At 46.9% G+C, this 22,589-nt stretch overlaps 2 protein-coding genes across 5 annotated transcripts in view; one reads left to right on the top strand and one right to left on the bottom strand.

Annotated features, from left to right (window-relative positions):
- The window catches only part of CYFIP2 (cytoplasmic FMR1 interacting protein 2), a 55,263-nt gene that overhangs the window by 28,332 nt on the left and 4,342 nt on the right, over positions 1 to 22,589 (top strand). For all 4 annotated transcript variants that reach the window (XM_080398129.1, XM_080398128.1, XM_080398130.1 and 1 more), the window contains 11 exons: positions 286 to 394; positions 745 to 864; positions 1,522 to 1,721; positions 2,204 to 2,291; positions 11,015 to 11,158; positions 12,696 to 12,786; positions 13,462 to 13,592; positions 16,671 to 16,743; positions 17,256 to 17,350; positions 21,302 to 21,540; positions 22,047 to 22,194. In XM_080398129.1, the coding sequence (XP_080254255.1) occupies positions 286 to 394; positions 745 to 864; positions 1,522 to 1,721; positions 2,204 to 2,291; positions 11,015 to 11,158; positions 12,696 to 12,786; positions 13,462 to 13,592; positions 16,671 to 16,743; positions 17,256 to 17,350; positions 21,302 to 21,540; positions 22,047 to 22,194 (1,438 nt within the window). The remainder of the gene's footprint in view (positions 1 to 285; positions 395 to 744; positions 865 to 1,521; positions 1,722 to 2,203; positions 2,292 to 11,014; positions 11,159 to 12,695; positions 12,787 to 13,461; positions 13,593 to 16,670; positions 16,744 to 17,255; positions 17,351 to 21,301; positions 21,541 to 22,046; positions 22,195 to 22,589) is intronic.
- Positions 2,301 to 4,830, bottom strand: FNDC9 (fibronectin type III domain containing 9). Its single transcript, XM_080398144.1, has 2 exons — positions 4,775 to 4,830; positions 2,301 to 3,803 (listed from the first exon to the last, which is right to left on the bottom strand). Exon 2 carries the CDS (start codon positions 3,794 to 3,796, stop codon positions 3,134 to 3,136), a length of 663 nt encoding a protein of 220 aa, XP_080254270.1. The 5' UTR covers positions 3,797 to 3,803; positions 4,775 to 4,830; the 3' UTR covers positions 2,301 to 3,133.

Raw genomic sequence — 22,589 nt, 5'->3', positions numbered from 1 at the left:
GGGACCACCCCAGTACCTGACACTAGTGATATCTTTCAGCAGAGTCTTTTATCTTTTTGAATGGCTTATCCATAAAAACCAAGAATGATGGACAACAGCATGGCAGTCCCCAGTTAACAACTGCTGCTCTGTGATTTAGTGGTGTGAGCAGAGTTATTAGTGTGTGGGAATTTCTCAGCATTCAAAGCAAGATGAAAAGAAGGATGAAAACAACCCTGGAAAAGATCCAGAGAGAAGCTGACAGTGTTATGTTTCTTTTTTTCTGACACTGATTCCTTTTTTCAGTGTTTTATTGGACAAACGTTTCCGGGCTGAATGTAAGAATTATGGAGTGATTATTCCATACCCACCATCCAACCGCTACGAAACACTGCTCAAGCAGAGGCACGTTCAGGTACGCCGCAAGCAGTACACTCCAGTACTCGTAGCTCTTGGTCTGTTATCATTTTGTTGGTGGTTGGATCCTAGTGCTGGGCTCAGAGTCGGTGCTGCAATGAGAAGGGTTGAACCTTTTCTGACACACCGCACTGAGGGCATGGGGCCCGAGGGAAAAACGAGTTGTGCTCCGCATTTCCCTCTTTCCCTTTTAAGTAATTGTAAACTCAACGAAGGCATTTGCATCACCACTTTCACATTTAAGCAGACTTGGATGTTTGGTTTTAGTTTGCGTCTGTTAAAAAAAAAAATAAAATACCTTTTCCCCATCTGTATATAGCGTGCAAATATCGTCTCTTCTTTTTGCAGTTGCTGGGTAGATCAATCGACCTGAACAGGCTCATTACCCAGCGCATCTCAGCAGCAATGTACAAATCGTTAGACCAGGCCATTAGCCGCTTTGAGAGCGAGGACCTGACATCCATAGTGGTAAGAACTGTTATTGACTGTGAGTATGAACAGAGACAACAATGTGCTGCTATGGATATACAGCCAACTGTCTTCTGCTTCCAGTCCCACCTACAGCAGGTTTCAGCCAGCCGTGTTTCATTCTTTATGCTGCTGAGTCTCTACTATTTATGCATTATTATTGGACCATTAAGTATCTGCATAAATCACAAGGTGACAGTCAGCAGTTAGATTTTGCAGAGTTCATATAAGAGAGTCCTGTAACCTGGGAGAAGGAAATCTTGACTTTCCCCTGTTGAGGGTGGCTGAGACATCGTTTAGGTGTGCGCAGGATTTGTTGTCTTTGATACCTTACAGGAGCATCAGAGTCAAGTAGTGTAAAATTACTGGTTTCCACCTTTGGAGGACTCTGTTGTGAAAGCCAGCCAGTGCTCAGCAGGGAACAAATTAATTTTGCTTCCTGCAGATTTACGAGACACTGGACCAGGACCCCCCTGAGTGGAGGTGCAATTGGCCTTGGCCACTGAGTTAAATTGATGTCTTTAGCATTTTCTGCATCCTCACCTGGAAAGTTCTGTGTAGGTGTGCATACAAAATCATTCCCCCGGCAATTAAATCAGCTGTTTCTGTTGTCAGCTTGGTAATGGGTTGCATTTGCTGCTGCTTTATGTGCTGCAGGAGCTGGAGTGGCTCTTGGAAATAAATCGCCTGACTCACAGGTTGCTGTGCAAGCACATGACTTTGGACAGCTTTGATGCCATGTTCCGGGAGGCCAACCACAATGTCTCCGCACCCTATGGGCGCATCACCCTCCACGTCTTCTGGGAGCTCAACTTTGACTTTCTACCCAATTACTGCTACAATGGATCCACCAACAGGTGAGGAGGAAGACCAACGCAGGGGGCATCTGGAGACCCTGCTTTTCTCTCCAAAATGTCAAACCTGCCACGTAACACTCACATGCATTGCGGTGAGGTTTGCATTCCTTATGGGATGCAATAGTTACACTGTAAATGAAGTTAAAGCCCACCAGCTCCCCTTGGAAATGTTAGTAACAAATGCAAGCAGCAGTTAGTGATTGAACTAGCTTAGTCTAGAGAGTTGGTTTACTAAGCAGCAGAACTGTGGCAGCTGCTCATATATGGGTTTCTTGGCTGCCCCAAAGGAGAAAAAACCTCACCTTTGGTAGGTTAAACTGATCTTTTACACCACCAATAGTTTGGGGCAGGAGTTTGCATTCCAGGTGATGAACTGGTAATTAGTCTGCAACTGCAGTTCACCCAGACCATGCTGTATCCGCACTCAACACAGTTACCTGGGCTCTGACAGCTTTCCCTCCCGTCTCCCGTGCGTGCCACAGGTTTGTGAGGACAGCGATCCCATTCACGCAGGAACCCCAGCGGGACAAGCCAGCCAATGTTCAGCCGTATTACCTCTATGGATCCAAGGTCAGTAAATGAGCCACAGCAGCCAGAAGGGATGGATGTTGGAAGTATTTATTTAGGAAGAAAGAAATGCAAGAACTAGTTCATTAACAGAATGGTGGGTGCAAATGTGCAGTGTTGTGTTGCTGTGTGAATCCAAAAAGCCATGCAAGAGGCAGATTCAGTGTGCTTTTGCTATTACTTTCCTGTATTCCTCTCCGTAACATGCCCAGTTTAAGGGATGCTGACACTGCTCTGTGCTTAGCGTTTACACTGAGACCAAGTCGCATCCACTTAAATGTGCAGAGAGGAGACCAAGTTGGAGCTCCAAAGCAGTGCTCCTCCCCAAGTTAGGTACCGCTTCAGGAATCCCATTTGTAGTTCAAAATGGGAATTACTAAAATACTTTGTGCAAATGTAGACTACTTCATACTGACAAAAAGCTCTTTTTGTCAGGCTGCGATGACTGTTTATACAGGCATTATGAGGGCTTGGAGTGTGATGCTGGTGGAGCATCACTCAAGTGTGAAAGTACTTGAGTGGAGTTTATTTCTTTTGCATGTTGATTGATGACTCTGAAGTGAATCTACAGCACTGATGAAGATTAGCTAGTGACATTACAGTCAGCCAAGCCTGGCCCTTCCCAGAGAGCTGAATCGGTTTCTTTTTAAAAAACCCTCAGCAAATGAGAATATTTTTGTCGCTTGACAAAAATCTTTCTCCCTGCAGCCAATGCCCCCACCTCATGTTCTACCCTGGGACAGACAGCCCCCGTGGACACACAGACAGTCCTGTTGGCAGGAGCTGGGAAAGAGCAGCGCGAACCAAACAGGGTTCTCTAAGCAGGGTCTGTCTTGATATTGCTCTCATTGAAGGCCATGCTGCGGCAAGATGGCCCTTTTATCATCGCTGTTTTTATAGGAAAAAAAGCAGTGAGGGGATCTGTAGGGACTCTCCCTCTTGAAACTGGAGCTCCGCATTAGCACTGTGGTCATGGGGACTTCCAGAAGCTCCTCTCTCAGTCCGTCGTTCAGTGGCCCCTCCAGCGAGCTGCTCCCTTCACCCGCTTCGTCAGGGCTGTCATCGGGGTGCTTCAGCCTCGCAGCCCGGTGGCACCGTGCCGACCAGAACTGCAGGCAGCCGTAGGCCAGGAGAGCAATGAAGCAGAGAAGCAGCAGGCTGCTCACCATCCACATGGAGGTGGTAGACTCATGCTTAGAGCCACCAAAAACCAGAGGGGTTTTGTCCAGAGTGTGGAAGGTGGTGCAGTGGTTGCTGGAGGGGTAAGAGTTCTTGCACGTGATGCAGAGGACGTAGATGGTGGATGGGGTGAGTCGGTGGAGGACAAGGGAGCTGAGGGGGTGAGGAACTCGCTCCTCGCGGTGGAAGTTTTGGCGTAAGTAGCCAGCAAAGACGCTGTTCCAGTTGGGGCGGTACATGACGTGGTAGTAGTTCTCTGGACAGGGGCTGTTCATGGCCCAGGAGACGGTGGCACTGGTGTAAGTGATGTTGTGCACTTCGATGTTCATTGTGCCCCTGAAACCAGATGCAGGGAGAGGCTGAGTTGCCTGGTTTGTGTACAGGCTCAGAGGCCACTGACATCAGTGGAGTCTTCCCACCAGCTTTACTGGCCCTTAGATTGGACTCAGGACTATGCCTGGCTCTTAGATTGGGTTTAGATTAGATGCTAGATCTTAGATAGCTAAAATTACAAAAGATGAATCCTGCTGGTTCCCAGAGTACTGTATCACCCTACTTCATAACCAAAAATACCCAACGGGGACATAGGACATGCTTTATGCTCTAGTTAGATTTTTTTTAAAATCTCTTCTTTATGACTAGTTGTCTGTATAGGAAGCTTTTTTAGCTTTTTCGTTTCCCATGGAATAGAAAGGGTACTGCAAGTGTGATTAACATAAACTAATCATTAAACTAGCTCCAGCTTGCCTTGTGAAGCTGCCAATAGAGATTTTGATTTTACGTCTAAATGCCATTTAAAAAGCTGCATAATGATTAATTCACTGGTTTGCTTGCTGCGTTTTCTGTACCTTACTTGTTGCTTAATAGAGCATAAACTCTTCCTGTTCCTGCAGCATCTCACTGTAATATCACAATCTTAGATGTGAAATCTAAAGGTTGGTGAAATATAAAATCAGCACCTTTAGGGAAATACAAATATATGAATAATAAGTACAAAGCTCTCCCCCAGATAAAAGATGCTGATCACTAACAAATTACTGTTTAGAAACAGCCACAAATTAATACATCACTCCTTTAGATCCCCAGAGTGTTCTCTGAGCCTCATTGCAGGGTTTTCTCTCCCAACCAGCCAAGAGCTCCATGCAATAGAACCGGTTTGGTTTTGTCCTTCTTTCTCTCTCATTTAGTATAGCTAACTTTCCTTTCATTCACTCAAAAATCAGCTCCTCTTAACTGTTTTAACCCTTCTTACATGAAAAGCAGAACAGCACGCACGCCCATCGCTGAGCCCTGTAGCAGCCGCTTACCTCTCTGGGCAGGTCCGCAGTGGCCGGCGGTGCTGGTGAGGTGCTGGTGAGTAGCTGGTGAGGTGCTGGTGAGTAGCTGGTGAGGTGCTGGTGAGCAGCGTGGCCCCAGGCAGCGCCTTCCCCTCTTCCCACCGCTCGCCTCCCTCCTCTGCTACATCCCTTCCCCTCGCGCTGCCTCATATTATACCCGTCTGGGGCTCCGTCATCTCTCACCATAGCAACCAGTAAGAAAGGATGGGCAGGCATCTTCAAGTGATTTGGGAATGTTATCCCTAAAAGCTCTTGCCTGAGAGAAATAGGTGTCTCTGAGGTGGAAAAAACAAGCCAGGTAATTTTGTTTGCTGGCGTGTTTGGGTTGGTTGGGGTTTTCTTTTTTTCCCCACTATCCACAGTCCCCCAGCAAGACCATCACTGCCTCCCAGCAGGGTCTGGGCTTAGAGACATGTTGGCACATGGTGTTAAATCTGGGATCCTGGCCTGCAATACACATTGATAATTTAGCATTCAGAGGCTTTATCTATCATTCTATGATTTCTTGCAGATTTAAACTACTGATTTAAGCCAAAGCCAGTGAGCAGCGGATTTTCATCCCTAATTGCTGCAGCAGTGTCCATTACCTTTTTAATATTTTCTAAACTGTGTGATGGGAATAGGAACTGGGTTTGCAAAGACCTTGAGCTCCTGCTGAACTCCCGTGGGATTAAGACAGGCTCTTCTTTGAATGCCCCTGCCTTGTAGACAGCTCAGGGATTCGCCTGTTAGTCTGGCAAGAGGGCAGGAGGGAGAGGCAAAGCCAGTGCCAGAGGTGTTTTGGGGGAGCAGCTCGAGTCTGTGGCCAGGAGGGGACAGACGTGGCACTGGGTCTGGTAAGGAGAGGCTCTGAACAAGTGACTCGCTGCTCCCTGAAGCCAAAATGTATTCAAGAGAGGAACTTTCCCAGAAGAAATGTTGGGTCTGGGTCTGGAGTTACCCATTCCATGTTGTTCCTGGAAAGGTGCTTGCAACATTTCAAAGCTCTTCTAAATATCAACAGTGATAAGCTGATGCAAACTGCATCAGAAGAGGTTATTACAAGCCTGGGGAGTACATGCAACCCTTGCTTTTGGTTTATGTTTTGCAGTTCTGGATGTTTTGGTTTTGTCTTCCAAGATCTGTATTCCCTTCTGTCTCTGTGCGTGAGCTGTGGCTGCCAGCGAGCTGAAAACTGGGAGCAGAGATGAAAATAATTATGGGCAGGGATGGAAGTGAAAGTGCTCCCAGGTGGCTTCCTGCCTCTTAAATGGCTTGGTCCTGCTTACAAGAGCAGGTGGATAGAGAGCTCTTAGCTGGTCCCATGCTGTGAGTAAAGTACATCCTTCCCTGCAGGGAGAGAGCTGAGCATATAAATCCGTGCTTCAGAAAGGTGGATTACATGAGGTGGTAAAGTTTTCATGAGAGAACTGCTTTCTTCGGCATTTGGGTTGTTGAATTTATCAGTGTTCATAGCCGCTTCAAAATTTTCACAAATAAGATGTGTTAGCAGGAAAGGAGGAAACAGGAAAACAGGAATAGCTGGATTAGGCCAGCAAAGGGTCCTGCTGACCTTTCTGCGTGCCTAGCTCAAAGGAAAACCCAGCAATGTTTTCAGTGGTGTTGGTGTTATCTGCTCGCAAAATCAAGCTTGCACCAGTTTACACTGGTGAGGTGCTGGAAATTCTCATTTCCCAGGATGAGAAGATGCTAAAACCGTGCCAGTGTCAGGACTGCTCCAGCACTGGTGTTTTCCATGTCTGCAGGTGGACTCAGCTGTGGCCCTGCCTGGGACCCTTCACTCCTCATCGGAGGATGCAACCGCGGTTGTGCTCTGGTGGCCGGCAGAAAATGAGCCATTTTCTGTCATTCAGCCACTTACAAAACAGCAGGTTGCCAAGTCTCTAACAAAAAAGCTGCAAAATTACCAGCAACCCACTACTTACTGCTCATTGACCGCTTCTTAGCGCTGTAAATGCTTTAGATTGGGCTTCACTTACGTACTTTCACAAGTGCTTCTCTTTTTCTTGGCACTGCCAGACCCAGGGTCACATCAGACTCTCTGGAAATCCCAGCTTCCATTTCCCTGGTTGAATTCCCCGTCCCCCCCCCCCCCCCCATTTTTTAGCAAGCACGCAGGCAGATGTAACCTGAAGGACAGTGCATGCTGCCGGCGCTTGTAAAAATAGTTACGGCGTGTGAATGGGATGGAGCAATGCTATTTTCTGCTTCCATGTCTGCAGCAAGAGCACAAAGGCGTTAAAGAGCTGTGGTTGCTGCAGGAGGTGTTGGCAGCGGGGGCTGCTGATCCCCCTCCGACCGACCGCGTGGGCTGTGCTACCCGGCCTGCTGTGGCCACCAGCTTGGGAAATCATAGCAGTGTATACAGTCCCTGAAAATCAGTAGTTGGTATAGCGCGGCGTTACGCTAAGACACAGAATATACCCAGACACAGCCTCAGTACAGTATGTAAACACGCCTGCTGCATTGTGTATGTCCTGTCCATCCCAGTTAGGGAAAATAATATTTTTTGGCATCAAGGTCTCGACTGATGCAGCTGAATATGGTAAAAGCTTTCTAGGGAGAGCGAAGGTTCCCTGTGGCAGGGGAAGGAACCAGGCCATATGCGGGCTGCTTGGCTGAGAGACCCTCCTCTGACAATTCTGGTCAGAATTGTTTTTCACTTTCTAAGACACCATCTCAGCTGTCGCACTGAGGTTAGGTTGGCTGGGAGCCTGGACTAGTTATGTGCAAGTCCTTTTTTGTCTCTAAGTATATTCCTCTTTTGTAAGTTCTGCTTTTTTCCAAGGGGGTTCTGGCACAGGCACATCTTTTATTTCTCTCTCTGATCTATTTTATTGGATAAAACTGTCCCTGCTTTCCCTCAGGTGAGCTCAGACAGGTCTGGGTGACGGCCAACAAACAAGTTCAAAGACACGGGTATGACAACTGGGTTTTGTTCTGCTTCATTTGCTGCTGAATCAGCTCTGGAGCATCCCTAGTAACCTCCTGAGCTCCCAAAGCAACGTGGGGGCCTTCTCCACGTGCTCCCAAGTACAGGCGGCTGTCCCTGTTGGCCGGCCCTGAGCCCTGGGCACAGGGTGGGACATCTGGGCTCTGCGGGATGCCGGCAGCTCTGCGCTGCACTGCAGATCCCAGCGTGCCTGTGCTCCCGGCCTCCCGGCCCCAAAACCTGCCCGTTTGGCCCCAAACCAGAGGTGGGGCAGACCTCCACAGTGTCTTCAGCAGCTGGTGCTCCCAGGGGGCAGCAAGACTGGGGGCTTTGCTCTGGCTCTCTGAGGGGGTGGCCGCGGGCAGCCCAGCACGGGGGAGCTAGCCGTGCCATGCAGCCAGCTTGTACCTTCAGCTGTTTTGTCTTAAAATACCCACTGGTGTCATTTTTTACATCCTACAGTCTTTACCCCAGGCTGTGTATCTCACCCTTAAATGGAGTTACATTTTTAATTGGTGGCAGAGTAGTATTATTAGACGCAAGCCTGCTGCTGATGCGCTGTGTGGCTCTGCGGAGAGAGCTCGATGAACCTCCCTCATCTTGCAGACAGGCAGGGATGAATCATCCCGTGTGCCTGCAGCCAGGGCACATCCTAAAATGTGTCTTCTCCCAATCGGCTTATTGCTGAGACCCCCACCTGAGGGAAAAGCCTGCCTGAAAGCCGCTCTCCAGCCCCATTATCCTGCTGAGAGGCAAGGCAGTGCTGCGGGGTGGGGGGCTGCGTGCTCGCTGCCCCTACAGCAAAATGCCAGCCCTGCTATGGGGAAGGTCTGACCAGTTGCTCCACAAGTGGCAGTAGCTCATCTCAGCGGACCATGGCACATGCCCAGATGGGAGACCCATCTCCTAGCCGTGGAATAGCAAAGAGGCTTCCAGAAATGAGTGTGGATTCATGAGCCCACTGAAATGGGGATGTTTAGTTCCCCCTCCCCAGTCTGGATGAGCCGCTGGTGTGCTAACTGTGGGGAAGTAACAGGCCAAAGGACCCTATGGGGAGGCACTGGGGGCAGCCTGGCTCACCCCTGCAGCACAGCACCTCCTGGAGATGCCTGGGGCTGGAGCGATGCATTGCAAAAGCCACAGCAACAAAATCCTGTGGGAGTGTTGCTGGGCTGGGGCCCTGGCAGGTTACAGGCTTCCCTCTGGGATAATCCCAGATATTTGGCAAATACTGCAGGCTGGGCATTACCTGGTGTCTAAACAGACACACTTTTCAAAATATCCACTATTGCTTGTTTTCCTAGGTATCAGTGTGCATAACTAGTGGCTTTGGATCAGCCTACCAAATAGATTTTTAAAGACTTGGTTACCTGAGGATGCAGATGGAAGCCTAAGCAGGATGCTCAAATGCCCTTCTCTTAACAGCAGCTGGCATCCAAGGAGCTTTGAAAGTACGCTTCTGCCTGCCTAAATAATTTTTAAACTGTGGCCTGTACTTACTCAGTGCCTTTTTGTTTATTTTTGATGGGAGAGGAAGTTCATGCTCATTGTGAATGAATATGCTCCAGACCCTCCAAGGTAGCCTTTCTGTAGATTATTATAGTGTTAAAGGGTTTTTTTCAACGACCAGGACCAGGAGGTGGAACTGTGTACAAAAAATAGGGAACTTTCTAACTGTGTCTTCTTTCTGCTAGCTTTTTCAAGGAGCACTTAGGAATTACAGTAGACAATAAGCTGCTGGACCAGAGCAGCGGGACAGTAACAAGATGACAATTAATTAATTGAGTAAAGCAACTGACAAGTCTATGAAAGCGCAATCAGTACATCAGTCTGCTGAAATTCTATATCTGAGAGGAAAAGAAAATATTGTTTTGATTCTTAGCAAATCACTTTGTAACTCATTAGTAACTCAAATGAAGTGTTGAAGTAAATTTCGAGGAAGTGAGTCAGAACTGGAGGACAACTGAAGAGCGGCTGCATTGCAATTGCTGGGAGCAGCGGTGCTGGAGGATAGGCAACATTCCATCCCGTTCTGCTGCTTCAGCGCTTGCTCCCTTTCACCCTAAGCTCTTCAGTGCCCTGGTCCCTCCACTCCCTTGGCTCCGTTACTGGCAGGGAAGGGGATCCCTGTGGAGTGGGGTCTGCAGCAGCCGCAGGGAAGCCAGCTCCCTGCTGCAGGAGGATGCGCTGTGCCTCTGGCGTGCAGCGTTCACACAAGAAGCAGTCAGCCTTGCACCGCACGTTTGGGATACAGTTTAATTTGTTTTCTTATGCTTGTTTAAGAAAGATCTTTTGGTGAACGTGAGCCAGGGGTTTCACTGTGTTGCTGGAAGGGGCACTGCATGCCAGAATCTTTTCAAGAACATGCTTCTTTGCTGCTTACCGAGGCTGCAGTTATAGGTGTCTTCGGGGGAGACTGCTGGGCGGAATCGTGACGCCACCACTTCTATTGCAGAGCCTGAGCCGAGCATGTGGTGTCTCAGCTAAATCTGATTTTCAGTCTATTTTTTGCAGATCACACAAGTGAATTAATTCCCCCTATTTCTGTTTCCCTCACACCAAATGGATCCTATAAATGCTTCCAGTGATAAAACATTGCAGCAATTTCCCCATTTCCAAGATTACACTGATAAGAATGCATTCCTGGAAATCACTTTCTGTTTTCTGCTGCTGAAAGTTTTTGGGGTCAGAGTCCTGAGTACTGTTCTCTCTAGACCAGGGTTAGATTCTTGCCCTTTTCACAGTCCCATGGGGATGACTGTTAAGTACAGAGGCTGATGTGGAGCTCTGCAGGATGCAAAAAGGATCTTTTCTCTGTCTCTTCCAGCTGCCCTTAAGTGCAGATGCAGCTGTTCCTACTTTTCTTAATAAGCCTCATTTAAAGCAAATGCCCATGGTTACCTGTATATAAAGCTTTTTGTTTTAGCAAAGAAGAACTTAGTTTGAAGAGTCAAAGGCCCAGTGAACTGAAATCCTTGGAATGTGTGGGAGAGTAAATTACCTTGGGAATGAAAGTGCTGTTGCTACATAGCATGGTAATAAACCTTGTGATGTGACAGCGTATTGAGATTAGAATGTATCTGACTATGTAGGAAGAAAAGCAATCTCCTCTGCCACACGAAGCAGAAGAAATGGGAATTGTTGTGGGTATTTATTATTTCTCCTTCTCTTTCTTAAAAATTATTTGAAGTGATGGAACATAATACTGTGCCAAGAGAACTACTTACAGGTCTGGTAAATGCCCCTGTCTAACTGTCATTGTGCTTCTGATTTCTCAGCCTCTCAACATTGCCTACAGTCACATCTATAGCTCCTACCGCAATTTTGTGGGGCCACCTCATTTCAAGACGATCTGCAGGCTTCTTGGCTATCAAGGCATCGCAGTGGTCATGGAAGAGCTGTTGAAGATCGTCAAGAGCCTGGTAATTCTGAGCCTAACCCTGGCAATGGAGAGACCTAGATGCCTTGAGAAGCCCAGGCGGGACAGTCAGCCTGGGCTTTGGGTTCAGGGTGTTCGCATCTGGGTGCCTTCAAGTCCCTTGATCCACACTGAAACACTTGTATTAACGGTCTGATTTTCACTGTTGCTGAGGAATCCCACTGAATTCCTGCGGGATGATGCAGCGTTTCCACCACCCTGAAGTGTTAACTGTGATCAGCCACCTACCCCTGGGGGTGGTGCTGCTGGTGTGCTGCTTTGCTGAAAGCCCCTGGGAAGTGATCAGGCAGGATGCGACCCTCGTGGTCCCTCAGCACCACCTGTGCTGCCCGGGAGACCTTCAAGGCAGGTGCCCAGGCTCAGCAATAGCACAGGAGCATTCTGCCTCACTGCCCTGTGATACCCGTGAAGGGTTGCAGGAAGGTAGAGGGCAGGCACCAAAACTTTTGAGTCGGCAATTTTTTGAGTCCCTATTCAAGCCGTAGTGTCCATTTCCATCGGTATTCTGAAGCCAGGCTGCCAATAGTCCTATCTGCTTTCTAGTGCTCTCTTTTTCAGAAGAGAAATGTGATGTCCACAGGGAAATGATCTCATGTGCACCCTAAAGGCACTAACAGTACCGAGCATTAACAAGGAAGGAGGGAGTGTGCAAAAATGTATGATTTTTCAGGTCGTGCTTTTCTACTTAAACCCTTGCTTTACTGGAAAAACAATTTACGTTCATTATAAATATTTGAATTCTGTTTTGATTGCAAAGATGTCATTTGGAACTTGCCTAACAAAACAATGTAGAACTGAAAATCTCAAGCATATATCCATTTTCCCTACTGTAAAGGACCATAGTTACCGAAGATGTAATTTGTGTCACTTATTTCAAAACGCTGTAGCTGCTGTTCAAGATTCAGCACAAAGATTTTATGTTCGGCTAAACAGTGTTTAGCGCATAATCCCATATAGTGTATCTACAGGTTGCAGGCATATAACTCCAAATGACAGCAAGTGCTTTTAACTAAGAAATACACTTTGCTCTTGCCCGTATTAGTTCAGTACATCAGATCTGCAGAAACTGCTTCTACATACATGTAAATTCTTTTTTAAGCTCTATCTGGTGATCATTCCTCAGGTGGAAGGAGCATTTCCTGTGCTGGGGAACGACTCCTGTAGCAGCTCTGGTGAAATGCTTTTTGGCTTGGGAGCCCAAGTCCAGCTGGATCTAAGACTGAGCCTTGTTTGGATTTCAGCCTTAAATAAAGCAAACACAGCAAGCTGCATTTTGACGCTGAAAATCCATGAAGTTCTGATTTATTATTTGGGAGGAAGCTGTAGAAGCACTAACTCCATACACTTGGGCTGGATTTTTTATAGTTGAGTGAATTCCAAATTAAACAAGTCCTTCTTGGACTCCGGCTGATGTTTCATCCTGTGCTGTCAGATCTGGACCCGTCCACAAACCAGCCTCTTTCAAAACTAACACCAGGAGAAGCTATCATTCCAGCTTAACCTCCTTTTGTCTCCGACAGCTGCAAGGCACCATCCTGCAGTATGTGAAGACTCTGATCGAAGTAATGCCCAAGATATGCCGCTTGCCAAGACATGAATATGGCTCTCCAGGTGGGTGCTACAGATAGATGCTTGAGCAAGAGCTCACGCTGTGTTGGTGTTGGTACAGCATTCACTCAGGCACGCCCTCGTAATTAAACAAGGTTTGGCACCTGACGTGCCAGTGCAACATGCAGCCAGGCTGGTGAGATGTGCTTTCAGCTGCTCTGCTGTTGTCACTGGAACATGCATAGGAAACTTTTCCAGGAAATTTCCAACAGGAACACACGGATGGCTGATAAGGAAATGTCTTCCGGTAGCTTCTGTTTTGTCTTCATGATTTCGTAAGCTTGTGGCTCTCACTGATATTTTTCAAAAGCTCTGCTTAGTTGATGGAAAGGTTTTTTGCAGCGTGACTGCAGTCTGCCGTTCAGCTGGATGGGGAAACCGGCTGGTATACATGAGCCAGCACCAAGACATCCATGACAGTCTTGCATCTCTTTTTTCCTCTGATGAGGAAATCCAAGGACTTCATAGTTATTACTCCCTGTTTCCCAAGGGTTCCTGGAAGCAGGATAAGACACTGTGTGCTAGTTCTGCCCAGTGCTGGTCTCCACCTATCTGTTTAGCAATTACAGCTTGCAATTTGTGATTAGGGAAGTATCAGGCACTGATTGTCCTTTTATCCAAGTTATTAGAGGGTGATTCTGCTCTTGCTTCTCTGACTGTCCTTCCTTGTCTTTTCAGGAATCCTGGAGTTTTTCCACCATCAGCTGAAGGACATCATTGAGTATGCAGAGCTGAAGACTGATGTGTTCCAGAGCCTCAGAGAAGTGGGCAATGCCATTCTCTTCTGCCTCCTTATCGAGCAGGCTTTGGTAAGGCAAAACCCCCTGCACCAACAGATCGTACTTGAAATTGCCAGCTTGAGAGTATAAGTGGAAGTGGGTTCTCCAGCAGAAGAGTTTGGGAAATGTTACTTTCCAGCTCCTCGTGTGCTCAGGGTCTCTCTGGGGCTGTGTTATTGGGGTCTGTGGGCATGTCCATGGGGATGGTGTGCATTGGTGCTTGGTCACTGACATCTGGGATTGCTGAAGGAGAATCTGAATACTGGAAGATCTAGATTTAATTCTTGGACCCAAAGCTATCCTTCTCAAAAATGAAGCCAACTGGAGCTTATTTCTAGATTGTAAGCTCTCTGGGGCAGGGATCAATACTTCTTTATATACGTATTTTTACAGTGAGAAGTAGATCTGAGCCCTTTGCTCTTTTGGGGTGCCAGCATGATGAAAGAAACCTGGCTGATTCTAGTGGTGATAAGGATAAAGCAATCCAACAGGAAGAAAATATTGGAAGAGCTGATGATATATTTCCTATGACTTATCTTCACTGAAAACTTAGCTGGAGTGATGACGTGGTGTTTTCCCCTGCACAACTGTTTTCCACATATACAAGTCTCTCAGCTCATGTGATGCCCTTTCTGGTATGGGGCAGAGGCTGTGGCTGAGTGTCACACATCTTCTTAGCTTCTAGTTTTCCACACGATACGTTCACTTCCTAATGAATTTATCTCGTAGTTTGGCCTAGAGCCAACCGAGGAGTGTTCAACAACACAATTTTACATTAAAAATGCGTATTTCATGTCAGAATGGTTTTGGCAGGGTTGTTTCAGTTTTTTCCAGACATACTCCAGAAAGACTTCCCTAGTATAAGATAGGATTTTCAAGCAAAGCCAGAAAGTAGTTCAAAGATTCCGATTTTTATCCAAGCACAAGGGAAAACTAAAAATCTCAGCATGTCCTCAAAATGAATATTTCTGCCCTTGCCTTTGCATTTTAACCCCAGATACAGAGATTTTTAGTTCCTGATATGGTGTATCAAACGCCTTCAGTGAGCAGTAGTTGTGTTAAGATTAAAACTAGTGATGTGTATCACCTAGCAGCTTGGTTTTATTTAATAGAATGACCAGAGTTGCCAACTGTATTCTGGCAGTTTCTGTTCCTTTTGTGGCTTCGTCACTGCTTTCTGCTGTTCTCAGTGTTGGATTTTATGCTGGATGTACTATTGCATTTGCCTTTTCTGTCCCATCTTTAAATGGACACTTGAGGGACACATGGTGGTTTCTTTTAGAAATCCTTCATTTCGATGCAAAAATGTTCCTCCAGTCCCAGGAGCTGTACATCAGCAGCATACTGGCATTTTAGAATAGCAGAAATTCAAGAAAACAAGATGGTGAGAATTTGGGGGTCCCTTTAGGAAGGCTGCCCATCAAAGTCCATGCATGCCCAACTTTCCATGCCAGCCAGAGCCTCTCCCTCTCTGATCCCTTGTTTTTCCACACAGAAAGAGATTCAGAATATAAAGCCATTTTGCACGCAGCAGGCACTCGCTTGCTGGAAGCTGTCAGATGTGTAGAGCCATCACGTAACAAGATTTTCCCTCTAATGGAGCTCTTATGCAGCAGGAGCAATTGCTTGTACGGTGCAGTTATCTTCATAGCTGTCAGAGTGATCCAAGGCTGGTGGTATTTGCTGGACTGCTCTAGTGAAGATGTGCAGTCTGCACCATTCTACCCTGTTTTCATTGTTTAAATTTGAGGAGTAAGGGGTTCCTTGGGACTAAATTCGTAAGCAGAATTCTCACTCTCAGGTAATGGGCCTTGGTGGAGGGGATCTATTAATAACATGACTAATTTGGGACAGATACCAGGTGAATGCAGGCTGCAAATGGTGCTAATACTCTCTATCAGAGGAAAACAGCAGTGAAAGAACATTCATCTAGGAACAAATAGTGTTTTGCAAGTAAAATGACCAAGGTGACAGGCACACTCTGTTTGCATCAGCATCTCTCCGCCCATGGAGGGACCCCGGACTGTTTCTGTTCCTCCAGCACTGTGTCACAAACTGCACTCCGACAAACTCGCTCTCATCCCAGCATCCATGTGCCAGTACAGCCTCCTGCAGCTCCATACTGTCCCCTCCCTCCTGGCTGGAAGGTGGGGTATCCACCTGTGCATCCCAAACAGACCCAGCCGAGTCATTCCATCTGGCGCCCAAATATCTTTTGCTGCGCTGTCATGACCTGCTTTCGAGTGTGTCTACATCTCTACAGTAAGCTCAGAACTGAAAGCATGTCCTAGAACTAGACTTTTGTAGGAGCAAACTAATGCCTTGTTGTGACGCAATGCCTCTGTGTTAAACAGCTTTGGTTTCCTTGCTGCTGTTTCCCATTGCAGACTTGTATACAATGTATTGTCAGCCATCGCTCCTCAGTCTCCACCTGCCTATTTCTAGGTTTCTTCTCCTTGTGCATCTGTGTTTGGGATTATTTTTTCTCAAGTGCATCGGCATGCATTCTCTCAGGTGGCATCTCATGATGTTATTCCTCTCTGGACTTCTGTATTATTCTCCGTGGTGCCTACACCACTGGGATTCTGGTCTGGTAGCCCTGGCTGAGAACACCATATGAACAACCAAATAATTTCAGACCAATGTATTATGTACCTATTTGCAATAGAGCCATGCATCAGTGTATTTTACGTGCACACATCCTAAAATAATTAAGCCAGCGAGTAGTTTCCACCCGGGCATCTCCTCTGTATGAGCAAACAGCAGGAGGTCACCAGGGTAAGATGAAACAGAAAGGTCCGTGTTCTTTATCCCCTCTGACTTGCAGGGCTAGTAAGTGGGACAGGCAACAAATATAAAGCTCTGGCCTTCTACAGGCAGGAACTAAATTACTTGATTTAAAGAAACTTCCTGGCTTAAGCTGAGAGGTACTCCTTCCAGTTTTAGCTCACTTAGATTCAAACCATTGGAGTTGCTGCCGAGCTGGGTTGGATTTGAATAGGTGCCGTAGACTTGAATTGTTGTAGCGTTGCCCAGGCCCCTAAACCATACACTCAACCCCTGTAGGTGTTTTTTAACTTACTTTATCTTTCTTTCTTCCTGCCTCAGTCCCAGGAAGAAGTTTGTGATTTGCTGCATGCTGCTCCCTTCCAAAATATTTTGCCCAGGGTCTACATCAAAGGTAAGAAGCTGAGAGGGAAGCAGTGGACAGACTCAGAGGTCTCTGCCCAGAAGCTGTTTCTCTCCCATTTCTGCTGAGGATTGGTTCTGGCCCTGCTTCCCCCTCGAAATAGATAAGTGGCTACAGCCGAAAGTCAGGTGGAAACAAACGCCAAGGGTTCGTTTTCTGTAGCCTAGTTACAGACTGAAACCTTAGCCAGTTTGGGGGTTCCTTAAGGTTCTAAAGCCATTTCACAGCCTCTTTGGAGAATGACAGCATGAAATGTCCATCTCAACAGGAGTGATAAGTAACAGGGACACGCTTTTGGACATGTGTTATTAAGCTGCTGCTGAGGCTGCAATCACACATCCCTCCCTTCTCTGCATCACTGGTTCCCTCATTTGCTCTCGGTTTGGCTCACTGATCCAGAGGCTCGTTGGATGGTTGCTGGGGGGCAGCTCTGAGCAAACTCAGCGGAAATTGCGGGTCTCCACTTCCTCCTCTCATTTCACTGTTTGCTGCTCGCTTGACAGAAGGAGAACGCTTGGAGGTGCGCATGAAGCGTCTCGAAGCCAAGTATGCCCCACTTCACCTGGTTCCCTTAATAGAGAGGCTGGGCACTCCGCAGGTAAGGATTTCATTGAAAGGGATGGCTGTTGAAATTTCGTAGCAGTCCCTAGATGGCCTGTTTGGCCTTGGGAAAGTGATCTATTTCACACACACCCCCCTCCAAAATGCCAGTCGGAAGAAAATCAGAATCCTTGCCCTAGCAGACACTTGGAAGGGAAATTTGTGAGCGGGTCCAGAGGTGGTGTGTTGGTGCTTCCAGTCTGGAGAGCTGGTGGGGAGCTGCGAGGCAAGCGTGCTTGAAGCCAGCTCTGAATAAGAACAACTCTGAAAAACTCTCCTGCTCCGTTTTAAAAAGATGGAGAATTGCTGGGGTGGTTTGAGGGGTAACTTTGCAAGGCTGTCCGTGACTTCATCAATTGCCTTCACTTTTGGGAATCCCGTTTTAGGGCTGCAGTGTGGTCCATTTTTAAGCTCATCCCTGTCAAGGAATACATCTGAGAATGGTTTTCCTCCTAGTACATGCTTAGAGCTTCAGCACATGCTTAAAATTACGGCTCCATTTAAGTGTTTTCTTGAGGTGGGTCTCAGCTTGGAAAAGATCTCTTGTGCAGAAATTTAGTACCGTTAAAAATACCTCTGTGGATCGGTCAATGTAATAGGCAAAATTTGAGCTCGGTTGATATCAATAGCCAAACTGCCACTGCCTACTTAGTGGGGTTGATGGGATAAAAATCTTTCAAAGTATTAAAATTAATCAACATTCTTTTTCTGTAATGTACTGCCGAGGGAATGGAAAAAACACTCAGTTGCATGAGGTGACAGATCTATGGCAGGCAGAAAGTTGTTGATTTTTTTTATTGTTTTTCTGATGAATCAAGGACATTTTCAGCTTTGCTTCATTGGAAATCATATGAAACAAAGAAATTGGCTGGATAACTGAGGGCTTTGCCTTACTTTGTAGACATTTCTCTCACTTCCCATTGACTTCCTTTTAAAGGAGACACTCGAGAAAAAGAATTCACCTCTGTGTTTTTGTGTCTTTGTGTTGGTCTTTCTATCTCTCCTTCTTTCCATGCAAAATCATCATTGAAATCTGCTACTAGAGTCCACTCGTTGCTTATCCCTGCCATAGTTATGATGGTGATGAAAACAAAAGGTATTTCATGTCCTGCTAAAAATTACTTTTTCCGTAAACTGTTCCCATATTCATCACGCAGGTACGGTAGAATACCAGATCTTTTTTGAGCTCAGGTGTAAATGAACACAAGAGTCACTTTCTATAGGTGCCTCCATAGCTTCCAAGCTTGTTCCTTATGCAGTTTTGGACATGCATTTTGGAAATGCAGTTTTGGACACAGGCCATACAGGATTTTTTTCCTGCAGAATGCATATGTGCCTTTTAGCAATTGTCCAGAATCTGAGCAGAAGTTGCCTGCTTGATTCCTCTCCCAAAAGGTGGCCCTATGCGTTTCAGGTAATTGCATGCTGTGAAGGGGCTGAGCCAGAGGCTGCTGTAGTCAGTGGGGATCCATCAGTCCTTGCAGGCTTTGGGTACGATTCTGGCAAGCTTGCCAGTTAACAAGCTGTAAAAGAGGAATGGCACAACTGGATTTGTGCAGTGGTAGGAAAACTGTCAGTGATTATTGTAATTGTTTTGCCTTGAGAATCCAGCAGCAGCTGTTTGATAGATGTTTCATAAAGAACCAAGGGGGTCAAAGTGGTTCGTTAAAAGAATCCTCTCCCTTTTAATGTTGATCATAGAAATATTTAGTGAGGGATTTTCAGAAGTGCTTGGTCAGTCTGATTTTTTTCATTACACTGCAAGTAATGGGAGCCTATCCTTTTGAAGACAGAGGGAATAGTTGAGCTGGCACAGTGGCATCCTTTGACAGTTTCTCTCGAGAGCACCCTTCCTCTCCAGATCTCAGAAATCGGTGGGACACCAGACTGTGAGGCAGATCTGGCCACAAGACTAACAGCTCTCCAGCTGCCTTCACCATGGTAGATACCTACCCCGATGGTAGTAGTCCTGTATCAAGGACTGATCTTACAATGATGAATTTTAGAACCAAATTCTGTCTGTAAATGTGCATAACTGAGTGGCACTACATCCTTTGAAAGCCAGATACATCCCTTTCTAGATCAAGTTTTCTTCAGAAAGGGTACACTAAGATCGCACTGGACTAGTTTGTTCTTAAGAGTACCTGTTCTATCAGTATATCTTAGCAAACAGTAATGCTAATACCTGATTTGCATTTGAAATGGCTTTACTTCTAATGTGTCCCCATTTTGCCATCATAGCCTAGTGTGTGCAGATGCTAATCTGTACCCGTAAGAGCTTGGAGCAGGTGAGTAGAGAGAAAGTATACAGCCTTTAGCGATAAAAACAGGCTGGATAAAATAAATCTTTACTTGCTAAGCAAACATATGCAAGTGCGTGCCATGAAACCGGTGATATCATTCCTGCATTTAACAGATCCAGGGATCCCAGACCCAATCTGGCCTCTGCACAGCGATACAGCTTTCCCTTGATACGTGCTATTAGTTGAACATTAATTGATCTGAGGTTCTCAGAACATCCTTGAAATTGTGGCACAAGCGGGAATTGTAACACTTTGAATTTCAATAGCCACGAAACTAAAAATACTTCAGGTCACTGCCAGCATACTAATAGTCAGGAAAGGGGATGTGCAGGTGCATTCGTGTTTTTTCAGAGTGGAATAACGATGACCCAAGTAAACCAAGCATAATTTGTCTTCTTCATATCTGGCCACAACACGTGCCTGCCCGTCGTACCAGATGCTCTGAGTCCCCATCACGATTCTGATCGAGGTGACGTTTTTACAGGCATTACAGGGACAGCTGGAAATGGAGCGGATGCTTAAAAACTACTCAGAGCTCCAGGAAGTCCTCTGGGATAGGCAGGGGGTCGGTAAATGTCACGCTTGCTCTGCACGCCCCTGCCGAAGTGGTGAGAGGGGAAAAGGCTCTGCCTGTGGGGCTGGGGCACCTGCTGGGGTGAGCGTGGCCGAGCCGGAGCCTCCCAGAGCCACGGGCACGACCATTCGTTCCCTGTGCTGTGTAGGGCAGTGCTGTAGAGACGTCAGTAACGCTGCTGGAAACAGCAGGGAATGGGACAGCTAAAGGCATGTCAGGGCAGTGAGCAAACGCCATGCCTGCACCCCAGCCCCACTCAGTGGAGTCAGCGCTCCCATGCCGCGGGGGCCCTGCTTGCTAATTTAAAATCCCCCCATCCCCCCCTTTTTTTTCCTCTGGGGGAGCGATGAGCCTGAAATGAAATCAACTCTCTTTTAATTTTTCTCTAGTGTAAAATGAACTCCAGCCAGTGGAGCCGTTCCAGATTTGTACATGTAAATCTCAGTGGGGATGTCGCAAAAATTCTCCACGTGTGTAAAGCTTTCACATCTGGAAAAAAATATTTTCCTTTCTTATAAACCACAGGTTTTCCAGTATTAAGGTTCCAGTGGCTTCTCATCTTCCTCAGAGCTTTTAATCCTAACTGCAAAAGAAATCAAGAAAACCATAGGCTGCCTACATTTTAAAGAGATGATGGCAATGTCCTGGGAAGCAAAATGTCCCTGTTCTCTCCTGTTTCATTTCCATAATCTGCAGAAATCATGAAATTAAACCCAGCAACACTGAGTAGCGCTAATGTAATAGAACAGTGTGCTAGCAGAATTAAGGATCAGTATTTCTGATCAGAGCTTTCCCTTCAACTTTTGTTTTCTGACATACGTAATCATTTCAAAAGATACTTAGGTCGGTGAAATATAATTGAGCACAAGATTGAGTCTTCTTCTGTGTGAGGGATGAGTATTCTCTGGTGGGGAGTGCCATGGGAGCAGCCATCAGAGGTAAGGTTGGACCTTGCGTGGGATGTGTTGTTAACCTTGAAAGAGCCGGGGAGACCAGGAAGCGTTAAGTCCAGCAAGAGCATCCGTCTGTATTACATCGTCACTTGTGTTTCTTTGGTTGTCCTCCTCCTCAGCAAATAGCCATCGCCCGGGAGGGTGACTTGCTGACGAAGGAGCGGTTGTGCTGCGGGCTCTCCATGTTCGAGGTGATCCTGACACGGATTAGGAGCTACCTGCAGGACCCGATCTGGCGCGGGCCACCCCCGACAAACGGGGTCATGCACGTGGACGAGTGCGTGGAGTTTCACCGGCTCTGGAGTGCCATGCAGTTTGTGTACTGCATCCCCGTGGGCACCAACGAGTTCACTGCAGAGTGAGTGTCCATCTGGCAGCTCTGCCGTTAGCACTGCTCACGAGCTAGCAGGGCCGGCAACCCCCCAAGATACCCTCAGCTGCAGCCACAGCCTCGACCACTGTGGCTGTAGAGGGGGAACGTAGATCCTTGATGAAAGGATTTTGTTGTGCATGGGCATAAAGATGCTTTCCATCTGAACAGCTGGGGGAGAGAGCAAAGTAAAGGGGCCTGCACAAGGTAACGTGCAGAAGGAGATGGGTACATGGGCAACAACCCAAGTCAGAGGCTAGGTCCTCACCTGTCTTACCCTGTGATGCACCCTGCACAGCCCGGCCCTCGTGTAATGCTGCGTATTTCCTTCTGAGTTCCTTTTCTCTAGGTGTATACCCACTTCCCAGGAGTGGGACTGAATCTGGTTTCCCCAAGAATTCACCAAGGAAAGTTCCTGGTGCCATGGTAGGACTTCTCTTACCTAACTGTATCCTGTCATCTCTCCGCTCCCCATCACCCTGTCTTCCTTCCAGGCAGTGCTTTGGAGATGGTCTGAACTGGGCGGGTTGCTCTATCATTGTTCTCCTTGGTCAGCAACGGCGCTTTGACCTCTTTGACTTCTGCTACCACCTGCTGAAGGTGCAGAGGCAGGACGGGAAGGATGAAATTATAAAAAACGTGGTAAGTTGAAGGGCAGGGTCTGAAGGACCTGAAGCAGCACACTTCTCTCTCTGTTTTCTATCTTGCTTTGTCCAAACACATAAATTACAACTGTGCCCGGTGTTAACCTTTTTCAAACTGAACACACTCGCTGTGAGATTTCCATCTGCAGTCTCAGCAGAGAGGCCAAGGTTTTAATTGGCTTGGCAATCGAATCTTTTTTTCTCCCAAAGCTTTTCCCTTCTTCCTGAGGTTGGGAGGCTGGAGCTGAGAAGCTGGCATTTCCAGCAACCATCCTGTGATCTCAGTGGCTTTATCAATAAGCAGCTGGGCATCTAGACTTTAGAACAGTTAACTTGGGACCACTCACTGACCTTGTTAATGCTCTGTCTTGAGTCATCAGACCCTATAATGAA

The sequence above is a fragment of the Falco punctatus genome (assembly GCF_963210335.1).
Source record: "Falco punctatus genome assembly, chromosome: 8".
Classification (NCBI taxonomy): Eukaryota; Metazoa; Chordata; class Aves; order Falconiformes; family Falconidae; genus Falco; species Falco punctatus.
The sequence above is the reverse complement of the archived record's forward strand: the minus strand, read 5'-3'. Positions and strand labels throughout refer to the sequence as shown.